Here is an 18,266-nt window from a genome sequence, read left to right as displayed (position 1 = left end):
GGCGGGGACCTATTGTCCCCCCCCGGCCCCCACCCCTGAGCGGTGGGTGGGGGCCCTAAAATTATCAATAAGGGGGGACCTACTGTCCCCCCCGGCCCCCACCCCTGAGCGGTGGGTGGGGGCCCTAAATACAAAGGGGGGGGGGGACCCTAGTTAACCCTCCCCCCCCCCAAAAAAAAAAATTATCTCCCTACCTACCCCCCTCACCCTAAAAATAATGAGGGGGGAACATTAACTAAAAACCTGTAAAAAAAAAAAAAAGAGATAAAAAAAACTTACCATTCGATGTTTTCTTTCTTCTAAAATCTTCTTTCTTCAGCCCAAAAAAGGCCAAATAAAAATCCATAATAACCGACGCAATAAAAAAAAAAAAAAAAAAAAAACGAGCGCAAAAAAAATAATCCATCTTCACCCATGGAGGGCTCCGCGCAGACTGAGCTCCGCAGGGTGGGGAAGGCTTATAAAGCCTTGCCCCGCCCTGCAATTAGGCTAAGAACACTCTGATTGGTGGGTTTGAGCCAATCAGAGTGCTCTTTGTCATTTTACAAGCACGGGAAAGTTCTTTGGAATTTTCCCACGCTTGTAAAATGACACAGAGCACTGTGATTGGATGGATTTCAAGCCATCCAATCACAGTGCTCTGTGTCATTTTACAAGCGTGGGAAAACTCTTTGGAATTTTCCCACGCTTGTAAAATGACACAGAGCACTGTGATTGGATGGTTTGAAACCCATCCAATCACAGTGCTCTGTGTCATTTTACAAGCGTGGGAAAATTCCAAAGAACTTTCCCACGCTTGTAAAATGACACAGAGCACTGTGATTGGATGGCTTGAAACCCATCCAATCACAGTGCTCTGTGTCATTTTACAAGCGTGGGAAAATTCCAAAGAACTTTCCCACGCTTGTAAAATGACACAGAGCACTGTGATTGGATGGCTTGAAACCCATCCAATCACAGTGCTCTGTGTCATTTTACAAGCGTGGGAAAATTCCAAAGAACTTTCCCACGCTTGTAAAATGACACAGAGCACTGTGATTGGATGGCTTGAAACCCATCCAATCACAGTGCTCTGTGTCATTTTACAAGCGTGGGAAAATTCCAAAGAACTTTCCCACGCTTGTAAAATGACACAGAGCACTGTGATTGGATGGCTTGAAACCCATCCAATCACAGTGCTCTGTGTCATTTTACAAGCGTGGGAAAATTCCAAAGAACTTTCCCACGCTTGTAAAATGACACAGAGCACTGTGATTGGATGGCTTGAAACCCATCCAATCACAGTGCTCTGTGTCATTTTACAAGCGTGGGAAAATTCCAAAGAACTTTCCCACGCTTGTAAAATGACAAAGAGCACTCTGATTGGCTCAAACCCACCAATCAGAGTGTTCTTAGCCTAATTGCAGGGCGGGGCAAGGCTTTATAAGCCTTCCCCCGCCCTGCGGAGCTCAGTCTGCGCGGAGCCCTCCATGGGTGAAGATGGATTTTTTTTTTTTGCGCTCGTTTTTTTTTTTTTTTTTTTTTTAATTGCGTCGGTTATTATGGATTTTTATTTGGCCTTTTTTGGGGCTGAAGAAAGAAGATTTTAGAAGAAAGAAAACATCGAATGGTAAGTTGATTTTATCTCATTTTTTCTTTTTTACAGGTTTTTAGTTAATGGTCCCCCCTCATTATTTTTAGGGTGAGGGGGGTAGGTAGGGAGATAATTTTTTTTTTGGGGGGGGAGGGTTAACTAGGGTCCCCCCCCCTTTGTATTTAGGGCCCCCACCCACCACTCAGGGGTGGGGGCCGGGGGGGACAGTAGGTCCCCCCTTATTGATAATTTTAGGGCCCCCACCCACCGCTCAGGGGTGGGGGCCGGGGGGGGGGACAATAGGTCCCCCCCTTATTGATCATTTTAGGGCCCCCACCCGCCGCACAGGGGTGGGGGCCGGGGGGGGACAGTAGGTCCCCCCTTATTGATAATTTTAGGGCCCCCACCCGCCGCACAGGGGTGGGGGCCGGGGGGGACAGTAGGTCCCCCCCTTATCGATAATTTTAGGGCCCCCACCCACCGCTCAGGGGTGGGGGCCGGGGGGGGGACAGTAGGTCCCCCCCTCATTGATAATTTTAGGGCCCCCACCCGCCGCTCAGGGGTGGGGGCCGGGGGGGGCAGTAGGTCCCCCCCTTATCGATAATTTTAGGGCCCCCACCCACCGCTCAGGGGTGGGGGCCGGGGGGGGACAGTAGGTCCCCCCCTCATTGATAATTTTAGGGCCCCCACCCGCCGCTCAGGGGTGGGGGCCGGGGGGGGGACAGTAGGCCCCCCCCCCTTATCGATAATTTTAGGGCCCCCACCCGCCGCACAGGGGTGGGGGCTGGGGGGGGGGGACAGTAGGTCCCCCCCCTTATTGATAATTTTAGGGCCCCCACCCGCCGCTCAGGGGTGGGGGCCGGGGGGGGCAGTAGTTCCCCCCCTCATTGATAATTTTAGGGCCCCCACCCGCCGCACAGGGGTGGGGGCCGGGGGGGGACAGTAGGCCCCCCCCTTATTGACAATTTTAGAAAGCGAGCTGAGCTGTCAGTCAGACAGCTCAGCTCGCGAACGCGCATTCCGCGCACATGCGCGGTAAAGCGCTCAGGTTCTTCATAGGGCGGCATTCAATGCCGCTCTATGAAGAACGCGATTGGTGCAGCGCGAAGCCGTCCCATTGGGCCCCGCGATTTCGTCATTTTGACGAAAAAGGGGGCGCGGCCTAGCGGGGAGCTCGGCGCTGGAACGGAGGTAAGTTTTTAATATAAAAACACCGAAATGTTTTTTTTTAATCAATGAAAGTTCATATAAAAGCAAGAAGGAAGGCTGGGGAACCTGTCTTTCTTGCTTTTATATGGTGACTATAGAGTCCCTTTAATTCAGTGTTTCTGGATCAGATGTAAATCCAAAATAACTGATTTAGAAAAATTCTCTTAGCTATGCTTCTAGTTAGTTGTTTTTTTGGTCTAAATTTAAAAATATATATATATATATATATATTTAGCACAAATCTCCCTAATTTTATACCCTTAAAATGGCAATCCCGCATAAGGGTTTAAAATTAAGGAGCTATCTTCCAAGCTGACAAAATATTAAAATTAAGAAAAGCCATTTTAAGGAAATCAAATTAGGGAACTATTTGCTAGACAGCACCCTAATTTGGCACCCTTTGGAATAATGGAAAGAATGGTGACTGAATTCTGACATGGCTCTGAATTTATTCTGAATTTCAGATCCTAATTAATAATTTCCAAAAACACATTTTTCACCTATGCACCTCTCTATAAACCATCTAATGTGATATTTCTCAATAACAATAATAAAAAAAATTCTAATTTAATTGTTAAGGACAGAGATGTCCAGTGCGTCTCATAATTACTCCGTGGAACAGTCTCAATTGCTGTAATTGCTCATTGATGCTGTATGATTATAGAAAAACTGCACTAAAAACTGATCATACGTTCTATTATAAGGCTTTTCTTCCATTTCATCTCTGTATGTCTTCACTTTACAATGGAAAATACAGATTGGGAAACAGCACACACACACAAAAAATACAGTTTCAAATTTGAAAACGCTATTTGATTCGTCTGGGAGTTACCTGTGGAGTCTTATTCAATAAATAAGACTCCAGAGGTAAATCCTGGACAGACTGATTTGTTCAGGGGTAGATTAAAAGGCACTTGATTTGTTCATATCATCCAAAACACATTTGTGCATAAATCTAATCTAGGTTATACTGAAGTGAAGTGTCTTCACTGGATGAAGTACAATGAAGGGGTGTGATATTTTTTTGTAAAGACACAGAACTCCAGTAACTGAGTTTAAGTTTTCAGAGCTGACGTAAAAATACTGAATCAGATACCACAGCATGAATCAATGTGAAAGTCAAGGTAACGTGATTTATATATATTTATAAAAATGTAATTAAAAAGGATATATATATATATATATATTTTCTTTTAATTACATTTTTCATATTGTAATATAATGTGTTTTCTATGTTGTTTATATCTTATATGTCATGTAGTTACACGTTTAACATGATATATGTTTCTAAGAGCAGACAGGTGCTTCCTTTTTTTTCAACGATTTAAAGGAAAATGTTTTCTACAAAATCACTTAAACATTTCGCATATATTTTGAGAAAATAAGTATTTGTGTAGCAGTATTAGTCGAGCTGAAGCTTGCTATCACTATGCACGCTCATTCAAATATGTATATTTTGTGATATGTGCTCTTCTGTTTTGTAACATACCTTAAATAGTCATATTCTACATATAACATTATGAAGGTAATGTGGGTTGTGTTATTGTACACACTGGGTGTGTACAGATGATTTTATTACTTTTCTGCGTGGAATACATTTTATTTTTGCAAATCTCATAGGTTAAGCATTTATAAATAAAACTGGATATGATAAATACAGTATATTAATATTAGATTCATATAATATTGCTTTATGAAGAGCTATATACCACTATACCAAATGATGAATTCAAGCTTATTTTACAATTAGCAAGCATATACCTGAAACCTTGATAGTCAAGTGCAAATAGTTTTTTTCATCTATGCAATGAATTTGAATGCACAAACCAAACATATCTTTTTTTCACTTTGAAGACATTTAAGCATAGACTGTAGGGCTCCACACATTCATATAGTATAAAGTGTGCAGATGTGTAAATGTGCACCTCGTTTGTTCTTAAAACAGAAAATGAACCACAGTGAATTGACCACAGTAAGAAATTACATAGAGTTTGAGAGTTCCATTATTGAATATTTTTGACAAAGAAGAGCCCCATAGTGACATTTGAACTTGAGGTTGGAAGACTGAGGCTTTATGAGTAAAAGTGAATATTCACAAAGTGTAGCAAATACTTGAAATAACCTTCTAGCAGAAACAACAGTATCAACAGCAGTTCACGATGCTTGAGATTTGTATATAAACATATTCTGAAGAAGAAATAATAATGTTGTTTTAGGTAGTTTTGAGAATATATTTTACCTGTCACTTTAATATGTATTGAGCTGTATTGTATTGATACCTTGTTTTATTATATTTCCTTTCAGAATAAAAGCTATATAGCGTGGATTCTACAGTGAAAAACATTGTAAGCATTTTAAAAACAATATCATCTTGTGGTGCTAAAAACATCATGGTGAGTACAGCTTGTCCCGCACTAGAGCTATTAATGTGTGTGTGTGTGTGTGTGTTTGTGTTTGAAGTCTTCATTTATTGAACTTGGAATTTTAATTATTTAAAACTGATAATTCTGTTTAAATAATTGGAGTGTCTTGCACATATGGGTAGCTTATTATATTTCTTCATGGAAAGAATAAATACTTCATAAACATATAGCATGGAATACTGTTAAAATCTTCATTGATATATTAATTTTGTTTCTGTTCTTGAGCAATAGACCGAAATAATAGGGTATACATATGGGTAGCGTACACCAAATAACTCAGATTTATTATTATAACTCTTCATTACAAAACTATTTTTTGTGTAAAATAAAAGTAATATATTTATTTCAAACACTGGGAGCATGAAAATGTAGCATAGCAGAGCAATTTTTAAGGTTGCATTGCTAATCTGGGATAAATATACAAATAATGTATATACTTTATAGAATTTTTGTATTTGTTCTGGTGAGTAGAATCATTCCCTTTAGGCTTTTTGCAGTAAACACTGTTTTTTCAGTGAAATTGCAGTGTTTACATTACAGCCTAGGGATAGCTCTACTGACCACTCCTCAGATGGCTTTTAAAGATGCTTCCCATGGCAGTGCTGCACAGTGTGCAGTACTGCCATTCAGTGTCTCCACCCTCTGCATGAAGACACTGAACTTGATTCAATTCATCTCTATGAGGAGTTTCTGATTTATCAGGACTTGTGCTTGCTTTGCCCCTGATCTGCCTACTTGACAGTCTCAGCCAATCCTATGGGGTAGCATTGTGATTAGCTCAGACCACTGCTGATAATGCCAGCAGGCAGGTCACGGGCAGAAGCAGCAGCTGCAGACTTGAATGCAAGTAAGAGAATACTATATTTAGGGAGGCATAGGAGGGCTAGATGGTGATTTTAACACTATAGGGTCAGGAATACGTTTGTGTCCCTGACCCTGTAGTGTTCCTTTAATTCTCCATTAATTTGTTCGCTAATGGCATATCTGGGAATGTATCTTTCTAAAATTGTTACCAGAAAATAAGATCTCCTTGTCTTATTTTTTTGATTGTCATTTCAACAAGATCATCAATTTTACATGCCAAAAGAAGTACAAGGTTAATGGTGTTTTTCTTGTGGAACTTTGTGGTTAACAGCAAAAAACAACAACATTTACATGAGGGTTTTAAGCACTTTTTCTTATTGCTAACAGGTGAGGTAACAGACCCGGGGTAGGTATAGTAGTAACAAAGTTGAAGAGAGTTGCATGCTATTCCTGGAATACTACAAAAGTGGGAAATTGAGTATGCTCACTGGGTTGATCATTGATGGAAGGAGAAGTGTGAGAGCATAAATGTGTGCAAAAGCAAGCTAGATCATGTTTGCAAGTTAGATGCCTTTGTTTGCTAGTCGACTGCTGTGCTTTGCTGAGTGCTGTGCACTGTGCAGAGACACCGGGAAAATAATCTGGCATCATTGCTGTTACCCCTAACCATGGGGGTGGTGAGGGGGGGATGGGGTTAGTTAAGATAGACGCCATCAATGTGTTGGTAGTAGAGGAAATATCGACCTCCGTTGAAGGTAGTATGGGCTCTGTTAAACCCTGCAGGGTATCTGGTACACTCAGTGCTGTTGAGAGAATAGGGTCTCAACGCAAATATTAGCAAAAATTATAGACAAAAGCATAAAAATAAATAAACAAAAGAAAACAAACATAAAAACATAAGAAGAAGAGGGCAGGGCTTGACTGGCTAGGAGAAAGGTCGCATGCTGCGCGAGCTCCTGGGTTCCACACGCAAAATCATCAATTATTTACAGTCAAGCAGCGGATGTTACTGCAAAGAGAGGGGACTGAGGTGATCTGACTGATACCAAAATAGGAACCATTCTGGTCCAGATTGCCGGTCCTCAACCTTCTGCGGCCTACAAGTGCACCAGGCGCTGGAAAGACGGTCACTCTCCAGATGCCGACTGCCAATTACTGCCTCCCCCCCCCTTTGGACTGCCGGAGTTCAAGGCGGTCCAAGGAGGCTTCCCACCACCACACCTAGCGCCTTTCTGTGTGGTGTTGCTGAGTGGCGCCCAAGATGTCGGAGAACACATCGCAGCCTCAATGGCCCGTCTGGATGTACTCTTTGACAGATTCTGGGCAAAACTGGCGGCATGGCAGCAGGGTACACTGAAACTTGTACAACACACAGCTGTATCTGCAAAGACACAGACCGGTTTGTATAGACCTGCCAAACACCCAGAGCCTTCAGGCACCCAGATGGACCGCCCCCTCCCCCCCCCAAGGCGCAGTGAGCACCGAGGACCCGCATGCTTGTTACTCCATGAGGGTTTGCAAAACCCAGAAGAAAGCAAATGTCAGTGGGAAACAAGGCCAGGGCACAAGCTTATGGGACTATGACATTCAAACCCCCACAAGATGGCAGATCCCTGTGCGGGAGCAACACATGGCATCCAGATGCACCACAGCATCACACTCTTGCACAGGAGGTATACCTACCTGTTAATTGTCTCCTAAAGAGTGAACAACGATCTCCCCACTGACTGGGCATTGAATGAAGGGGTAAGACAACCCAAGCTACTCAATGGCACACTAACGTGACTGAGCCAGCATAGATGAACTTTTAAGTTCATAAATTGACATCAACCTCTATTTCACCCAAAAGCATTGCCTTACCTAAGAATCGCATGTATTTTATTTAAGCTTGTTTTTTAGTATTATGTGTTTTCTTAACACGTCTTCCATAGGTAGGCCTCATTGAATGTTCCTCAATAGCATGTCTGACAGGATTTATTGCATAGCTAATGGTCACACCTTAACTCACCTAGTTTAGCTAATTAAGCCTGATGTGTATGACACCTAACCAGCCTATGTTCTATTTGTACAATGCCTGATGGTTTGACATGCTCACCCTACCTGTATGTACTAAAGACAACTCACTTTACACAGTCTCTGCATTTCTCATATTACTTTATATACCCTTCAAGTCCAACTGGTCCATATGTAGCAATCTGGACGCATGTATTTAGCCTGTAACACCTCTGTTAATAACAAAAATGTGCATTCTCATCAAGATCACGTATATGTTATGTATGACTTACCTTATGCTTGCAAATGGCTATTGTGGCTATTGTGGCTTTGCACGGCTATATGCACACAAAAAATAAAGAATTACAAAAAAAGAAACATAACATAACTGAGTCATAAATATGTTGGTGAAATTTATGTTGCAGGCAACATATTTGGTTGTCACAGTCCCTAGTTGGTTTCAGGTATTTAGAGTCTGTTGGCCTCTTGTGTTCAGGCCAGGAGTGAAGTTGTCGTCAGGGTCCCAGTTCTCCAGGCAATTTCCAGCTGTAGGGGGGATTTGTGAGGGTTGCAGTCCCATTGCATTTAAAAAAGCGGATGCCCCAGACATAGATGTGAGGTTGTGAGAAGTCCAGTTAGGATGGACAAGTAAAGAGCCAGTGTTCCCCCATCTGAATGGGATTCCAGCTGTTCTTAGAGAGGTTGTCACTGGTCCAAAGGACTTGCACTAGAGTAGAGTGGCTCTGGTGAGGTCCTGACGCAATAAGAGCTGGGCGTCTTCGAAGGCCTCTCAGGGCTGACATTATTTGTATTTTGTTGTGCACCGCCACACAGCTCAGTATTACATCCCGGGGTGTATTGTGTAAAATACTGACTAAGCTTGTCAGTCGATAGATCCCATCCAGGGTGATTCTCTTAGCAATAGTCTGTGACAATATTGGAAAGTAGGCGTCGAAAATAGTGCGGCAGTTCTTCAGTCGAGACTGCAATGGGGACACAGCTAATTTTTATGTGTGTCCGACGTTGCTTGTCTTTGAGAGATATTATTTGGTCAGCTAACACTCTCAGAATGTCAAAATGTTGCTCTGCTTGGAGTTGTTGAACTGAGTCCATGAGGGTGGCTAAAGTATTGTGGACATTAGTAATGTTTTCCTCCGTGGTTTTGACGCGGTTAGTAACATGTTGTATGAAAAGAAAAAATCTCAGGCACTCACTGTGATTGTATCCAGGCAGATTTATTTGCAACGTTTCGACCTGTGAAGGTCTTTATCAAGCATGCACCCCGCGGTTTTCGATACCCTTAAAGATCTGATTGTTATTCCAGGTATTTTATATACTATTAATTGTATAATTTTGAGCTTAATGGTTCATTTATTTAAAAGACCTGTGTATATATAATGGTTATTGTGTTTTTTTTTACAAAACCTGGACTTCTTATATTTCTTTTGACTATGTTTTTTTTAGCCATCTACTTATTCATTCCCTGCCATGTTTTTAATAAGGGTTTGGTATAACAATTTACTATATTGATTACATGATTTTTAATATATGTTTTGATGAATTGTTTAATTGTTACATTGATCTGATTTGATGGTTTGTAATTTGTGTGTATATAAATGCAATACATTTTTCACTGTGGTGCATGCTTGATAAAGACCTTCACAGGTCAAAACGTTGCAAATAAATCTGCCTGGATACAATCACAGTGAGTGCCTGAGATTTTTTCTTTTCATGTAAATTTTATGTTTTTTTTGCTGACCCATACTTAGTAGCACCCTGGATTGGTAGATTGTGGCTGAGTGCGACCCTATCTTTTTTTCAGTAACATGTTGTATGTCCATTTTGACCAGTACAACATCAGCATCTAACAACTTTTGTATATCGACCACGAGTGCTTTTAGGTCCCCTTTAGTGGTGGGGGCTGAGTCTTCTGGGGATTGAGGAGCTAAGGTATATTCGGCCTGAGGGGCCTTTGTGGTAGCTGGCTCCCCAATTTCTGGTTCTGAGGCCGGAAAAGTGTTGGGCGTGTGCTGGCTCTGGTTGTGCGGGCATTAGCAACATCTCTCTGATGTTCTTACCTTGTGTGCCAGTGAAGGCAGTGAGTTTTTGGGTTCAGCGGCCCATGGCAAGTGTGCAAGTGGCCGTGTTAGGCGAGGAGTGCTCTGGATAGCTGCATCCCTCTCCCGATACTCTGAGAAATGCCTCAAGGCCTAGAAGTGGCGATACGCAGTAGGTAAATCAGCGAATTTTATCTGGTTTTCAGGACAGCAAGCTGAGATAGCGTCTGATCAGGATGACTGACAGGCTCCACCACACAATGACTGCCAGGCTCCACCCCCCAAGATCTCCATGTCATACATACAGTAAGTGCAGTTATATTAACTGAGCACTCCATATATACTTTATGTGTAAAGATTGTGTCCTGTTTTTTATTTTACAAAAAGTACAGATTTCTATAGACATTAACACTTTTATAAATTCATCTTGTTACACTCCCTTCCTATAAATCAGGCAACTGGCCCTGTTACCTCCTGATAGTTTTTCATAAACCGAGCTAAACTCAAGAAGCAGGCAATTGCTCAGTGCGCTTACATTGCAAAGACTTCTCATTGAGCTGCATTGGGAAGTCTGTGATTGGAAAGCCACAGAAAGTCTGGGCTGGGCAAGAAGGGGCGGGCTTGCAAAGGTAGTAGAGGATTTGCAACTTTTGCAAGCTGTTTGTAGATAAACCAACAATAAAATGCATAATCAATGCATGCATGTTTTCATTGGTGGTATGTCTACTAAATAACATTTTTTCCCCCCCAATATTAGGACAGTGGCGTGTCCCTTTAAGCTCTTTTGCAGGCTACAAATAATCTCTGTAGTATACACAGTGTTCATAGCCCCTACACCCTCCAATGTAGTCATTGATTTTGACTTGCAATAGTTGCTGTGATCTGTAGAAGGAGGGACGAGGACTGCCATTCATACTCGCTCAGCAGACATTCAAATGGACAGATTGGGAACATGGCAGAAAGAATTGTTTTGACATTCTGAGAAATATTCCTTATGCTACCATTCTGATTTTCACCAATATTGCAGGAAGAAATTCCAGTCTCAGACTCATGGCATCAACAGCTTCAACCTAGAATGGGGGATTGATGAAAGAGGCCTAATCTTAAAAGATTTGATAAAAACTTAGCAATCCCAATGAATAAAACTCATGTTAATGTGTGTAGAACCTTACCAAAATTGAAGCAGATCCCACTCACTGTAACAGCCTGATCTATACTTCTGTTGACTTTATAGTAGAATAAATTAGCTCAGTTGATATGGTATGCCCTTCATTGTTGCTCAGAGTGTATTTCTAAACATTATCCCTTAACAGCCATTCAAATAAATTCTAATCCACAGAAATTAAATTCACAGGACTGAAATGTCCAGGCTGAGATTTTGATTCCTTAAATATGCACTAGAGATCTAATTTTTACTAATTCGGTGGTACAATTTATGATAGGAAATAATCCTGGCAGATAGAAAATAGTGAATTGGCTATTTCTATACTTTGCATGTTGCATGTGTACCTGTGGATGAATATTGTCTTTGTTACTGTGGCTTTGTTACTAATAACTATTTAATATGCTGTCGTTTTTTTGTTTTTAGAATTTTGTTTTGCATGACTACAGCCATAGTTACTTTTTTTCTATGTACAGCAGAAAAAAATAAATGATTTCAGCTTATTTTCCTTTGCCTGATTAACAGACCCATCTCTAATTTTAGTGAACTAACAATTTAATTAATATATATTTTTAATTAAACAATAAATATACGAGTAAACAATTAGTATACACAGAAATACATACTATTATCACAAAGTCACAGAGTAGTCATCATTTTTTTTAAGTGTCACATGAGGGTCCAAAATGGTTGTACAACAAAGGTGCAATGATAAAATGTGTATCCAAGCTTGACAGACCGTGAAGGAAGAAGAAAAGGAAGGAATAGGAGAATTAAAGGATAACTCCAACAAAAAAAAAACTGTGTTTTCATAACACACTGTTTTGGTTGTAGTAACCCCCTCTGTGCTGGTCCTCCAGTACCCAAACACCAACACAAAAAAAAAAAAGGCGTAAACGTTTCTCCTCTTCCTCAGCTAGAAGCTTCTTGGCTAAAATTACTCCCCCTCCTAAGATACGACAGGGGCGGCACAAAAGAGGAGCTGTTCTGCCCTTGATAAACCGGCATGCTGTCCATGCTGATGTCAGATGCCAATTTTGCACAGAATTAATATTAGCCAGCCCACAAGTTTTAGTGTGGGGGCTTAATAAATCACTGAGGTAGTGTTTCTGATATCACTGAATATCAGGTATAGACACTGTTAGATGCAAAGCAATGTCTCCATTTACCCCTTATATTATGCAATATATATACTCCTCATTATTTAAATAAATATAAAAAACATGCATGCCTGTTCCAACATTAGATACAGCATTGTTTACAATGTAATAAAATATTACATTTTAACCCCTTAAGGACACATGACATGTGTGACATGTCATGATTCCCTTTTATTCCAGAAGATTGGTCCTTAAGGGGTTGAAGACAGAACAGTTTAAAATCATTATAATAGATTATTTTCAAATACTTGATTTTTTGGAAAATGTGGCCTCATGCTACATGCTTTACTTATATATTATGTAAGTATGTCTACTGTTAAAATTTATTGTATAGTTCATATATAAAATAAATAGCTTAAAAAATTGCTTATTTGGAAAAATAGAGGAGATTTTATCATGTTTTTGTTGTGCTGATTGGTAGAAATTTACATTTAGCACACAGTTTTCTGTCTCACTCAATGTTCAGATTGTATCAAAGCATCACTTTCAAAGTATATTCTCCTAGTTAGTCTTTGCTGATCTTTTATTGTCTTTGCTATATCGTGGGTGTTTTTGATCTTGTTCCACCCACGTAGCCTATTTTAGAATGCAAAGAATATACGCCAGTATTACACTGAGACAAATAAAAATGCAGTTAACAGGTTTGTGTAATTTGGCCTTTATAGAGGAGAGTAATTAATTCAAGCAAATCTTAAAAATAAATGTTTACTTTTTCCAAACAACTTTCTTAAGTTTAAATTAGTAAATTAGTAAATTTTAGTTAATTGATATTTTTGTTAAATAAATCATGACACTAATGAAAGTATTTAGAAAACTGGGCAGACTAGATGGGCCGAATGGTTCTTATCTGCCGTCACATTCTATGTTTCTATGTTACCTAATGTTAAGACCCGCTAAGGAACAGAGGAGCAGTTGATTGTTATTGTGTCCTGGTATGTAAAAGCATAGAATTCAGAGAGGGTGTACTTTATATTTGCCAAGATTGTGTACACACACACACACAAAAATAGTAATGCACTCCACCTTCCTTGATGTACTTGCCCGGTGCTTATCAGCAAACAGATACAGCCAAAAGTACAAGATAGCACTCCAGGGACTTCCAAGTTGAATGAATAAAACTTACCGTTTATTAGCTCAAAATAAAAATCAACGTTTCAGTCTGTATCACAGACTTTTCATCATCCTGAACAGTTGATTTTTATTTTGAGCTAATAAAAGCTAAGTTTTATTCATTCAACTTGGAAGTCCCTGGAGTGCTATATATATATATATATATATATATATATATATATATATATATATATATATATATATATATATATATATATATATATATATATATATATATATATATATATATATATATATATATATATATATATGTGTGTGTGTATGTCCAGGCTCTGTCCAGGCCCCAAAAATATATATAAAAGATAAACTTGAGAAAGGGAAGTTCTCCCAAAAGCTTGTCATTAAAAAACAGAAATTTTTACTTACCGTAAATTCTTTTTTTCTTAATATGGTGGCAGTACCAGTGGGTTTTGCTCCTTCCTGTGGACAAGCATCTAACAAGCTTAATTAAATCAACAAAACCCCTCCCCCTTGCCCTATAAGAAGGGCTATCCGGCAAAACCAACCTCAGTAAGTAGCAAGAAAAATCCCAAATAGAACTCATACGAATCAAGATAAAAATAGAGGGAGGGAAGCTGTACTGCCACCATACTAAGAAAAAAAGAATTTACGGTAAGTAAAAATTTCTGTTTTTTCTGTCATATGGTGGCAGTACCAGTGGGATATAGCAAGATCCTTAACTAGGGCGGGTTCAATGTCACCGTAGGTCGCAACTTATACGCCTAAAAAGCAGTTTCAGAGGATGAGAACATCTCTAACCTGTAGAGCTTTATGAAAATGTGGAATGGAAGCCCAAGATGGTGCCTAACAGAAGGCCACTAGAAAAAACAAGTGTTCTTACTGGCCCAGAGGCAGCCAATACTCCAAGCGTCCTGAGAGAAGCCGGAACTTGAAGACCACCGGGAGAAAATGGCCAACCAACATACTCGCCTGAGTCAAATGAAACAAAAGAGTTGCAGGAATCACTGTATCCTTACACCTTTTATGGGAGGCTAACAAACAGAGGACCAGAATAACTGAGCTCTTCAGTCCTAGGAAAAGAGACATTACAAAGCTCCTTCAAGCTACACTTAGTACCAACCCGTAGGGAAAAAAAATGTTTAGCGTGAAGAACCACCGTGTCCATGAGCAATACTGAAAAATCATCTGGGGATGAAAAATTACTGAAGCTCTCTGAACATATTAGCCGATAAGATGGCCCCCAAGAAGGTGTCCTGGAGAAACAAAACTTGTAAGGGAAACCCTTTAACAGGATCGAACGGGTGTTACCTAAAAAAAAATTCAAGGACAAAAATACCAGGAAGGGAAAACAGAACTCTAGGAGGATGTCTGGACCTGGCAGATTACAAAAAACCTCAAGCTTAAAATCTGGATGTAAACTCTAAGAACAGCAGGATTCTCAGGCTTGAAGGCCTGGACCTCAAAGCAGAAAACGCCGAAGCCTGCCGAACAAAAAACCAGAAGACATTAAAGCAAGGGTTTTTAGACGAATGAAACACACCAGCAGGGGTGTTCCCAAAATCCCCCCAAAAAATTTCTAACCTTTATCAGAAAGTAGACCTTTAAACAGGATATATAGTTGCCAAGCAACATAGCCAAACAAATCTTACCGCAGACCTAGATGATGAAGAAGAACCCTAGCCGTAGTCAGGCTATCAACCTGAAACTCTACAGAACCACTAGGGTAGATCCCTATACATCATGAGACCGATAGAGCTTCGAACGTTTGGGAATCAGAATCTTTATGCTCAGCATGGAATAAGAACCAGGATAAGGCTCCGATAGACCTAATTTTCTAAGACAACTAGAAAAAACGTAAGCGGAAGTAAGACACATTACAAAGAGAGTAATCCATCACCGAGGGACCTGTACTGAAACAGGAAGTGACTTGGTCGTTGAAAAGTTTGTCAACAGAGCCCTGGCTGGAACAACAATTTTCCACTCCAGAGAGTCAAATTACACAGACATAAGGACCAAACTTCCTAATTCCAAATACCCTCTCTGAGCTAGACGGCTATGTCAATCCCTCTGAAAGGAACTACCGAAATATCTACTAGATGAATTTGCACCTCAGCAAGATAACCGCATGCAGGAGAGAGAGAGAGAGAGCGTCTACACCGGTTCCTCCCTGCCGGTTGATGTACCAACCCTGTAGAAGAGTGCGCATGAAAATTTACAGCCTTCTGCCATATCTACGGAATGAAGAGATGAAGGGTGGCAATACACCTTAAAACCCCTGGAATCTGCGGATTTTCCCTTAATCATTACCACGAAACATGAAGGGGATTAAAAAAGAGCATCTGTAGCGATCCCCAACCAGAAAACATTAGACGGAAGACAGACTTCCTGAAATGAACTCTATCTAATTTGAAAATTGGATCCGCTACTACCAACACCCCTTCTTCTATGATCGGGGAGAGAAAACAGTGGGATTTCTTTTTTTAACATGTTACGAGATCTAGGGACTCTTATGAATAGGCAATAGAACATATGGATTGCTGGGGAAACGTCGGTCTCCCTCTGTACGCTCAGTCTGATCTGATCTCAATCTGATCTCCAAAAATTAAAATAATCGCCTTAATATACACAACAGTACTTCTTTAGACAGTACCGAGGTTACACGCTAATCACCTGCTACAAGTAACGGAATTTATTAGACCACTGCAATTTCTGAAACGACTGGGGCAGAGGTTAATCCTGTTCTGCAGTGTGTTGATGAAAAAACACCTACATTGTGTGTGTTCGTTAACCGTCCAAATTGCCAGAGATATCAGTAACCTATACTGAATCTTGTATGAACAGAAAGCATACCTACACAACCTATGCCATATACCAGGGTTACGCAACTCCTGTGGAGATGATATAGATACAGATATAGATATAGATATATGAGCTACTGTGAAGATGCCATCTCTATACCGGCTAATGAGCATACATCTCCTGGTAACTCATCCATAGAGAAACTAGTGAAGACATATACTGAGGCCCTGTCTTCCCAGTACCTCATACATAAGGCATATAGAGTATACCTATATCCCATAAGCTAGTGAGGCTTTTTTTTTTTTTTTTTTTTTATAGAGTATATAAAAGGAAAAGAACCCCCCTAAAATAGCCTATAGTGGTTACTGAAGTTGAGACCACCCATCAACTCGACAGAGTATATAGTAGATGCATCAACTAAGGTCGAGTGGATAACAAAACAATGCGACATAGAGCATCTAGTGGATACATCTAAAGAGGTTCTTGTCCTTATACAAGGACTTTATAGTGTGTACCCTACTCAGGCCGAGTCATCTTAGACACACACACAGAGCATATAGTGGGTACATATACTGTGCACAGCAACTCGTCATAGTGCCCATAGTGAGTGCATACACTGCTCACAGAACTTGTCATAGAACATATAGTGGTAACCTATACTGTTCACAGCAACACAACAGTGCATATAGAGAGAATATATACTGCTCATAGTAACTCGTCATAGAACATATAGTGATTACATATACTGTTCACAGCAACACGTCATAGTGCATATAGCGAGAATATATACTGCACATAGTAACACATCATAGTGCATATAGTGAGAATATATACTGCTCATAGTAACTCGTCATAGAACATATAGTGATTACATATACTGTTCACAGCAACACGTCGTAGTGCATATAGTGAGTATATATATACTGCTCATAGTAACTCGTCACAGAACATATAGTGATTACATATACTGTTCACAGCAACACGTCGTAGTGCATATATTGCATACATCTTCTGCACACAGCAAGTCGTCATAGTGCATATAGCGAGTACATATACTGCTCACAGCAATTCATCATAGTGCATATAGTGAGTTTATATACTGCTCATAGTAACTCGTCATAGAACATATAGTGATTACATATACTGTTCACAGCAACACATCGTAGTGTATATATTGCATACATCTTCTGCACACAGCACTTCGTCATAGTGCATATAGTGAGTACATATACTGCTCACAGCAATTCGTCATAGTGCATATAGCGAGTACATATACTGCTCACAGCAATTCGTCATAGAGCATATAGAGAGTACCTATACTGCTCACAGCAACTCATCATAGTGCATAAAGTGGGTACATATACCGTCATCTTCGTCCTCTTCTTACCACGTGGCTTCACACTTTGCAAATGAAGTGTCTAAACTTTTACAGAGATCATTTTGAAGGAAAGATTAATTCACCTCACCTCAAAATGCCTCTGAACCGTGTGGGGGGTTGGTGACACGGCGTACCACTTCTGGCAAGCATCCATGCTGTCAGTGGGTACTGCACAGCTTCATCTATGCCGAGCATCAAACTTCGCGCTTTTTTTTTTTTTTTTTTAATAAAGTTTCGGCATGCGCACCACCGGAAACTTTTGGTGGAACGCATCACCTCCCGGGCGTGCGTTCCACCGCTGTGCGCAGGTCATCAAGACCGCCTCCAGAAAGTATTCGCCGGAACCTTCTCGGCATAAGAGGCAATGTATCCATCTGCTCCGTAACCATAACGGAGGTAGCATGGTCTCTCAGCTAACCGCCCGGGCAGCTCTCGGACCGGAATCCCCCAGACCAGCAGCCTGTGTGTCTCACCCTCCAGATGCTGTGTCCTTCCCTCTCGGGACAAGAAAGGAAACTGGGGTTGGTTTTGCCGGATAGCCCTTCTTATAGGGCAAGGGGGAGGGGTTTTGTTGATTTAATTAAGCTTGTTAGATGCTTGTCCACAGGAAGGAGCAA

At 40.6% G+C, this 18,266-nt stretch overlaps 1 protein-coding gene across 1 annotated transcript in view; it reads left to right on the top strand.

Moving 5' to 3' along the window:
• Positions 1-3,829: 3,829 nt before the first annotated feature.
• CCR9 (C-C motif chemokine receptor 9) overlaps positions 3,830-18,266 on the top strand; it is a 38,798-nt gene continuing 24,361 nt past the window's right edge. Inside the window, exons 1-2 of the mRNA XM_063450612.1 lie at positions 3,830-3,906; positions 5,087-5,175. Of these exons, the coding sequence (XP_063306682.1) occupies positions 5,173-5,175 (3 nt within the window). The 5' untranslated portion in view covers positions 3,830-3,906; positions 5,087-5,172. The remainder of the gene's footprint in view (positions 3,907-5,086; positions 5,176-18,266) is intronic.

The sequence above is a fragment of the Pelobates fuscus genome, chromosome 4 (assembly GCF_036172605.1).
Source record: "Pelobates fuscus isolate aPelFus1 chromosome 4, aPelFus1.pri, whole genome shotgun sequence".
NCBI classification, from domain to species: Eukaryota; Metazoa; Chordata; class Amphibia; order Anura; family Pelobatidae; genus Pelobates; species Pelobates fuscus.
Note: the sequence above shows the minus strand (reverse complement) of the source record. Positions and strands in the feature narration are given on the sequence as shown.